General features: G+C 37.7%; 1 protein-coding gene across 1 annotated transcript in view; it reads left to right on the forward strand.

The window, feature by feature from the left end:
- The window catches only part of cpne2 (copine II), a 61,238-nt gene extending 52,615 nt beyond the window's left edge, over positions 1–8,623 (forward strand). The window contains exons 15-16 of the mRNA XM_024281723.2: positions 3,370–3,606; positions 7,681–8,623. Of these exons, the coding sequence (XP_024137491.1) occupies positions 3,370–3,606; positions 7,681–7,788 (345 nt within the window). The 3' untranslated portion in view covers positions 7,789–8,623. The remainder of the gene's footprint in view (positions 1–3,369; positions 3,607–7,680) is intronic.
- Positions 8,624–9,330: the final 707 nt, after the last annotated feature.

Consider the following 9,330-nt stretch of genomic DNA (forward strand, 5'->3'; position numbering starts at 1 on the left):
GCCTATGCCAGCCTGATGTTGTTGACCCAGCGGAGACTCTTAGACTGAAACTATTGTAGTAGCACCTGTAGCACCTCACAAACCTAAAATAACATTAGCTTGGAATTTGTTTGTTTCGTTCCCAGATGTACAGTTATGAGCCAGTTGGCAGCTCAGATGAGGAAACTTAAGATGTTAATGGATCTATTTGTCTGTAAGTGGATGCATCCAAATTGGAATAGAAAAGGGAGACTTTCACAAACCCGAGCGTTTTCAAATCGCAGGTTTTCATCTGCTCTTGGTCCATCCATCACAATATCAATGAAGAAATACTCAGAAATGCAGTTTCAATCCTAAATTCTTTTATACATGTTCTCTATCGTGATAAAAAATGCTATAAGAACATTTTAAAAACACCATTTTTTTCAGAGTGGTGTCTTTAGGATGCAGCCGCTGCTCTCTATGACCCTCCACGGCCCTGAACAACACAAAAAACCCTGCACCCATACAGGTCAACCCCTATACCGGTGCATGTGACTATGTGTTTTTTTCATATCCTCTCAAACCCCAACGAGTCACAGCAGATGGTTCTATTCCGTTGGAGGTTTCTATTATTCATAAATGGAGTTGTCCTCTCCACTGTCGCCTTTTGTTTGTTCAGTACTGGGATAACACCAAAAACCTTTTTATGTAACCTGTTGGTCATTTACATAGATATTTAGATAAATTATAGGACATTATGTCCTAATTGGAGCAATCTGGACTGAAGTGGACTAAAATAATAATCTGAATTTTTTTGAATACAGTGGATTAAAACAAGCAAAATTAATTGTATTTATTGACGTCATTGCTAAAAAAAAAAAAAACTAGACCCTAATAAAGGTTTATATAAATAAATGTGTTTATTTCTGTATAGTGTTTGGAGTTTTACATCCGGCCTTGAGACAACGTCTGTTGTAAACTGGAACTTTTTAAGGAAATTACATTGAATTATAACATTTACGAAATATCAAAACAAATAAAAGAAAACACTTGATCAGCACAATGACTTTGTCTTTTGGATGTGGTCTCTGATCTAAACAAAATACAGTTAACAAGAAAAAAAATCAGCTTCTCTTTATTATCTCTTATGGTCATTTTATTAATTTTAAAAAAATGTAATTTTAATGACATTTTTTGTATTTTCTTTCATCCTTTTCACTTTTGGGACTGTATTAAATGCAAGTTAACTGGAAACAAATATACTTCTGTGGGGATGTAGACCCTTCAAATCTATTCACAGCACTTTGATTGACTTTTTTCTTTCATTTAAAGTTTTATAGATCTGCCTCTGTTTTTTAAACACAAAACTCCACTTCCTAACTTTTTCCTTTTAACAAATCAATTTGGGAATCCATCTTTGATCATAAACTTTGTAAAGACCGCATAAAAAAAGCAGCTGAAGCTCAAGCCCTTCCAGCTCCATGTATCCCACCAAACGTGAGGAGCTGCCGCCTGAGACCCATCTGCTGCGGCTTCAACAGCAGATGGCTGAAGCCAACAACTACGTTTGCTGCGTGCTATATTTGGCAAAGGAGGCATATTCTGTTTAGGACGATGTTCTGTAAGGAGTTTATTGTGCAGCAGCAACAGGAAAATCCAGATTAATTCCTAGCAATTAATGACATTATGATTGAACACATTGAGTTCTCATTGGGACAAAAAAATACTTTGATAGTTGTCATTCTTTGATTTGAAATTGCCTAACTCTTGTTCTATATCTCGAGGTAAAACAAAAATAACATTTCTGTACTTAAACCAGTAAATCTAACCAACATGTCACTTATGCCCACATTAACTTGAAGGGAATAGATATAAGCTCACAAAGTTCATATATACAAACTGGAGATAAATTATTTCACTTTATTTAAAATGAGGAATATTCATATGCCTTTGATGATTTGGGATATAATATTCCCACTAAAATTGCAAATCTTACATGGTATAACCTTATTTAAGCTATATTGATAACATTGTCTGACATTGTCTTATTCAGGATAGGAGTTTGGAACATTCAAGTATATGGACAGGTTTTTGAAATTGTGAGGTTTTCTTAAAAAATAACAAAAATTATATTAAATAAAAGGATAAAAGTGTTATGTACCAGGTTTGTTTTCCAGTGAATAAACCAAAGGAGTGAAGACTTCACCTTTCAGAGGAACTCGGCCCAAAACAATAAACAAAAAGGTCCCCGATCAGAGAGGAAAAGCTGCTCACCTGCAAACCAAAAAATGGACTTCTAAGCTAATAAAAAACACAAGAAAATTGTTTAAAGAAAATAACAGTTTTCCCCTAAAGGCTCCACACAAAGAATCATATTAAAGAACCCCAAAGCACAGTTTACACCACAAACACTGAACAGCAGGCAGAGCGTTGTGCAAGTCCTGCTCCACGTTGTGCAGCAGTGACAATTTGCCACGGCCACCGTCACCTGGTCAACAGGGGCAGTTGTAGGGCAACGCCTCAAAGAAAACAGATTGTTCAGAATGTTTCCCAGAAGTATAACAACTGAACACAGAACAAGAAAAAATGGAAATTTGCACAACTATGGATGCAACAATACTCTTTTATTACAATTTTGTTCAAACCTCAATTCACTGGTCACAGTTTGTTTGGGTTCAACATGTGAATTGTGTATTACAAGGCACAACATATTTAAAATAATTAGAAAAATCTTTTTTATTTGCTAATAAGCAAGTAACAATGAAGATAAACCTTTCAGTTGGCTTATGCTAACCCTAGTGTCATGTAACTTAACAGTAAATAATAAATATTCTTCTTAAATTTAGCTCAACACACATTTCACTCTAAATGTAAAGCTAATGGTGTGCATGTATACCTTAACAATAAGTTGCACACTCATGAGTTCAGGTTTTCACAGAGTTAGAGGTTTTTTCAGATGGAGTTTATGCATAAAAAATTTATTTCTTTCTTTTAAGAAGCCTCAGAAAAAAACACCAATAAAAGTTTTTGATCATTTAAATTGGAACAGACCCCAAAGAATATGTGTTGAGTGCTGTGAGAATATGATGTTGTAATGCTGCATTTTTTGCCTAACCATCAGGTTGTTTTTTTATCTTTCATTGTTAAAAAAGTTCTTAGATTAAATAAGACTTTTGAAATCTCTTTTGATGCAGTCTTGCAGGTGATTTCATGGTAACCTCACATTGTGGGTGGCGTTAATGACTAGACTGTCCAGGCAAAACTGCTTTAGTTTTGTCGCATTGATTCATCTTAAACTTACATAAACAGAAATAACAAAATAAAACTATTTCCAGTCATAATTTCTCTGTTAATTCAATTCACTATTCTGTTTTTCTTTTCCTTTCATGCCTCCCTCTCGTTCTGCAGCAATACTTCACACTGCTCATCATAACAGACGGGGTTATCAGCGACATGGATGAAACGCGCGACGCCATCGTGCAGGCGTCAAAGCTTCCCATGTCCATCATCATCATTGGTGTGGGAAACGCAGACTTTGCTGCCATGGAGTTCCTGGATGGAGATGCCAGCGTTCTGAGGTCCAGCAATGGAGAGGAGGCCGTGCGGGACATCGTCCAGTTCGTACCGTTTAGAGATTTCCGTAACGTGAGTATTATCATCTTAAACAGTTTGAACTTCATTTTAAAGACCCTCTCTGATCCTCTTTTAATCTATAGTAAAAACGTTCCTCGTGGTCTTTTAGTTATGATGATGCCATTTTTAGCCAAAATCATAAAACCTGTTTGGTTTTGTAGGACATAGTTTCTGCAAAGTGGCAGGAGTTCATTAGAAATTTGTCTCTGAGTTGTGGGCGGGACTTCTTCTCCTATTAGTTGCAGAGCATAAAGCTTGTGGGTCAGCATACTTTCTGCATCACAAATATGCTCTTTTTCCAACTGAATGTTTTCTTTTGCTTCTAATTTACAACAATTTGAATGAATAAATACTCAGAAATTCCATTCTAAGCTTAATTTTCTTAATAAATATACTCCATCATCAGAAAAATGGGACAAAAACACCATAAAAACAATTTTATCAGAGTGGGTCTTTAACACCATAATGATAAGTTGCTTATATTTCTGAAAATGACAAAATTTAAACAAAATCCTTCCAGGATTTTATAGGCTTTTTTTGATTGTTGCATCCTAAAAAGGCCTGATTGAATGCAGCTTTTTCAAAAAGTTTATTTAAAATTATAAGTTTTTAGGGTTTATTAAATCTTCTGAATTTAATGTTTACAAATAAATGAATAATTCTAAACAAAGTCATATAAATTCAAACAAAATATGAAGAAATGTTTGATTTTATTGAACCAAACTCTAATATGAACCGTTTTCCTGAGCTCTCAGCATCTGCTCTGATTTGCTTTCATTCTTGATTGTGATGTAACACAGCCTAGAATGAAGTATCTCAGGAATCCTCCTTTAATTCCCCTTCTGTTGTGTTAATTTGAGGAACATCATGCCGTCTGAGAGTAAAAGGAAGCGGCAGCCTGTTGCCTGTGAGATTGCAGGTTATCAGACTGGGGCTTGGTTATCTCAGCCTCAGCAGAGCAAATGTGCTCCGTCCTGATGAGCGTACGAGCAGAGTTTATGTTAACGAGGTTCGGGTGTGCTGCAGGTGAGCACCGAGGTTAATTAGCACGGTTTCACTGAATCCTCTGCGCTTCTCATTAGTGCATTGTGGGTTTTGGTCATGTTTTGTGTGTGTGTGTGTGAGTGTGGGCTGGTGGTGGGCGATCCGACTTCCACTGTGGCGAAAGAACAGACAATGTTTACTGGCTTCATTCCAGGCTGTTGGTGGGAGGGCGAGAGACAGAAACTAAAGGCAGAATTGAAGCTGAGACAAAGAGGAAACATAGAGATTAGAGGCACCGGAAATGAGTTTCTGTTGTGCCAGACTAACTTTTACTGCTAATTATTGGAATGCAGCTGAAAGTTTGAGTCGAGGTTTTCCAGGAGAAAATTGTAGGTTTTAAAAAGTTCAATTCCTGTATGTTGAACTAAAGTAAACAGAACCAGTCAGAAGTTGTGGACCGCACTATTATTGTTAAGTTTGTGTTGAAAATATTGGAAGACCCTTTTTTGTTGGTTCTGTTTTTTCTGCAGCCACTTGAATGAAAGTTTATGACAATAACTATGGTTCCATGAATGTAGCGCTCGCTCCCACTGACTCCTCCAGTTGCCACAAAACAATGAACAGGACATAGTTTCTGCTGTCACGTGATGATATAGCCCACAGAATGACCCGACATTCACAATGACTTTGTTGTCATTGATTACTTGATCTGCACATGTGTAAGAATCCTCCAATGAAAACTGTGATTTTGGTTTTTTTAAACATTTCTTGTTACATTTTTCTAATGACGAAGGGAAAATATAAAGAGAATTAAGATTAAGACTGAGTTTCTGAGTATTTTTTTTAATTTAAATCATGATGAATCAAGAGCAGACAAAAAAAGATGTTTAGTTGTGTTGTGCAAACTACAATCACCATCCTAAAGCATCCACTTGCAGACAAATAGAACCTTGTACATCTTCATTTTCTTGAACTGGCATTTGGCTCAAAATATACGGCTGGATAGCTCCATTATGGCTCGCCATTTTTGTTGCAGCTGGTAATGTTAGGTTGGGGTGTGAGGGGTTGTAAGCTAGCAGGAAAGAGTGGAAACCATAGACTTAAAACAAAGGAATGATAGGGGGGCTGCACGGTGGCACACTGGTTAGCGGTCTTGTCTCACAGCGAGAAGGCCCCGGTTCAAATCCCGGCTGGGACCTTTCTGTGTGGAGTTTGCATGTTTTCACCGGGGACTCCGGCTTCCTCCCACCGTCCAAAAACATGCTTCATAGGTTAATTGGCGACTCTAAATTGCCCCTAGGTGTGAATGTGTGAGTGAATGTGTGTGTGATTGAGGCCCTGCGACAGACTGGAGACCTGTCCAGGGTGTACCCCGCCTTCGCCCATCAGTAGGCGGGATAGGCTCTGGCACCCCCGCGACCCCGAAAGGGAAGAAGCGGACAAGAAGATGGATGGATGGAATGATAGGTCCTGCCCACAACTCAGATGCAAACTTCTGACGAACTACTGCCGCTCTGCAGAAACTATGTCCTAGAAAACAAAAAAGGTTTTTGAATTTTGGCTGAAAACAGCATAATCATAATTAAAAGGCCACTGGGAATGATTTTACAATAGATCAAAAGATGATCAGACCCTAAAATCCCCTATACCCTAATATGATAAAAAAAAAAAAAAACTGTTTTTGAATAGAAAATCAAGAAATCACCATCAAGTGTTTGATACAGCGCAGTAAAGGCTGTGGTTTTTGTTGTACAATCAGATTTGTGAACACAGGAAGTCAATGATATGTGGTTCCTTCTTTAAACCATCTTCTAGTGATCACTTTACATAGAGAAAATATTGTATTTCCTAATTTGTAACTCAAACAATGCATTTTGTGCTTAACTTTAAGTACCGCACTTACAATTGTGTATTCACATGTAGAAAAATTACAACATTCAAAAAAATACAAAATACAGTTTAAACACGTACAACCTAAAATTACAACCGCTTGAAACTACGGCTCTGCCTGCTCGCCCGGGCAAAGAGCGGATCGACTCATCGCTCCCCGGGTGTCGCAGAACCTCCTCCCATTATACAGCGCCAAGTCCTTCTCCACACCCAGGGAGCGGAGCGGGACGTAAGGCTGATCCACTCTGTCCACTCTCTGAGGGTCGAGGAGGACCTCGCGCCGCCGGCTGAAAGAGCTGCAGGGAAAGTGCAGCTGCGAGGGAGCAATGAGAATAGGCAAACTTTAGTGTTGAATGTTTTAAAAACACAAATTCAGACTTTTTTATTTTAATAATCAGGCATATCCGTTTAAGAAAGTGGGAAAATTTCGAGTTTTTCACCAGATATTATTCACAAGTTCAAAGTTAAGAAAACTGATGATCCAGCATTCTAGCAGGATTTAAACGCATCAGTTACACACAAATCTTGGAGACGTGAAGAAAGTCTCACATCAGATTTGTGCATAAATGGGATTTCGTGTGTGTGTAACAGGCGATTCATGTGTACTTCTTTAAGATTTGTATGTGTAGTTAGTTTCAAGCTGCTGTAATTTTAAGTTGTGTTAATTGCATTTTTTTTTTTCATTTTGTACACATGTACAAAATCATGTACAAATCAGATAATACTAAATGCTCCAAAGGTTTAGGAATGTCAGCATGTGGTATTTTGGGGGCTTTATTTAATTCATAAACTGGTTTTATTGAATATAATAACAATAATAAACCAGAAACTTTGACCAAAAGTTCTCATTTTGAACAAGCTCCACTAACAAACTGTCTGTATTGATAAGGTTTAGAATCTCAAACATTTGCACACACATTTACCCTGTAGAGGTTGTAAGAATCTCAGTGGTTCTTTAGATGAAATATGAGCTCATTTAATGTTATCAAATATAAAGAACAAATGGAGTCAACAAATTTCAAGTCAAACTGAAAGAAGATTTAATGATCTGTTGATATGGAAACAAAAGCACTAAATGTGCAGTTTATACGACCATATTGTATTCAAAGGATTTTATAAACAGGCAGAGACTGTTAAAAAACTTCAGACTTTTTGTGCAGCAACAATCATGAAAAAACCTCACAAGATCCTATTCTCTCCTTCTCATTTCAGGCTCCAAAAGAAACGCTTGCCAAGTCGGTTCTGGCCGAGCTGCCCCAGCAAGTCACCCAGTACTTTAAACAGAGGAATCTACCGCCCACCAACTCGGCGCCGAAGTGAGCCGCCCAGACTCCAAGCCCAGCCGCTGTACCATAGCTACAATCTTCTTGTTAAAGGCAAACCCTGCAGAATGAGAGTGTACATTACGTCAGCTGTGAACAAAAACGAGTTGTGAAAAAAGTTTTCTTCATCCGAAGAGATGTTTGTTGTCTTTTTAAAACTTTCCAGCGGAGTTTGGGGAAGATAAGACCGTGCATGTCTGCAGGTGACGCGCAGGAAAAGAGTCGGTTATTTTTTCGAAGGAGAAAGAGGAAATGAGTTATCTATTTTTGTTATTTTTCATATGTGTTGCATGTGCGTCCCGTGATTGAGATGTAAATCCCTTCCGAGCGAGAAAAAACCTCGGCGGCTGTTTCTGAAGTAGCAGATATGAAGGAGGCTGTTTGCTTTTGTTTCCACGTGTGGCAGAGTCGGAACAGAGTATTATTTCTTCACCCATCTATCAGGTATGAAGCCTGAAAAGGATGAAATCAAAACCGAATGCACTAAGTCAGACTCTGCAGTCTCAGGCGGTTGAAGTGGAACTTTTCTGCAGAATTCCTGTGTTTCATTCTTGATCCTGCATGTTTTCACTATTTAGTCACTGTTTACAAACTCTTGATGTCCACAAATGCATGTTTTCCTTTTTAATTTCAAATTAACTGGATGTAAAAATAAGTATTATATGATGTGTTTTGACGAGCGAGAGCAGAGGTTCTGATGTGTATTGAATGTACATTTCTATGATGCTGTTTCTGTAACGATTAGCCAACGTCTCTGCCATGTTTATTGTACTTTTTATGCAGTATTGGATTGTGTAATTAAAATACAATGTGTATCGTTGTGCCTCTTTGTACCCAGTGTGCTGTTGATTTTTAGAAAGACTGTCCTCACCCAGACAGAGAGGGAGGATGATGAGAAACAACACTCCAACGGTCATGAAGAAACTAACCTCCATGAAAGGTAAACATTCATAAAACGATGCAAAGTGACCCAAACTAGCTGCCATACATCTGTTTTAAATACACAAGGAGCAACTTAAGAGTTTGAGTCGGTTAGCCTCTTTTTAGATGGCTCCTTTTGTTTCCTCAGAGGAAAATAAATGCTTCATAGTATCTAAATCTTTGTATATATACTCCTGGAACACAAAATATGGAAAAAAGTAAAAGTAAAGGAAAAGGAAAAGTTTTTGCGTGAATAACTTGTAGTTTAGCCCCACTTGGATTTCAAATGTTTATAGACCTCAGAAATGACCGAAATTGGATTTCCCTTTCGTTAGCTAATTTTCCTTTTTGTAGGATCGATAAAGTTTTAGCCTGTTTTTCATTTAACCCATAAAGACCCAGACCCATTTTTCCTTAAAAATAAAATGATGCAGAATGCACTACAAACCAAGTGGATCACCATCTCTGGTATCTTTCTGTCACACTGATGTCATCATGGGTTCTTGTGGGTTAAGTTTATCCTTTGATTCAAACTCCTCTGATTGTAGCAGCCTTTGTTGTGGTTATTCATCATGCCTTTGACGATAGAAAAGCGTTTTTTTTTTTTGGGGGGGGGGTT

This window comes from Oryzias melastigma, linkage group LG6 (genome assembly GCF_002922805.2).
Source record: "Oryzias melastigma strain HK-1 linkage group LG6, ASM292280v2, whole genome shotgun sequence".
Taxonomy (NCBI): Eukaryota; Metazoa; Chordata; class Actinopteri; order Beloniformes; family Adrianichthyidae; genus Oryzias; species Oryzias melastigma.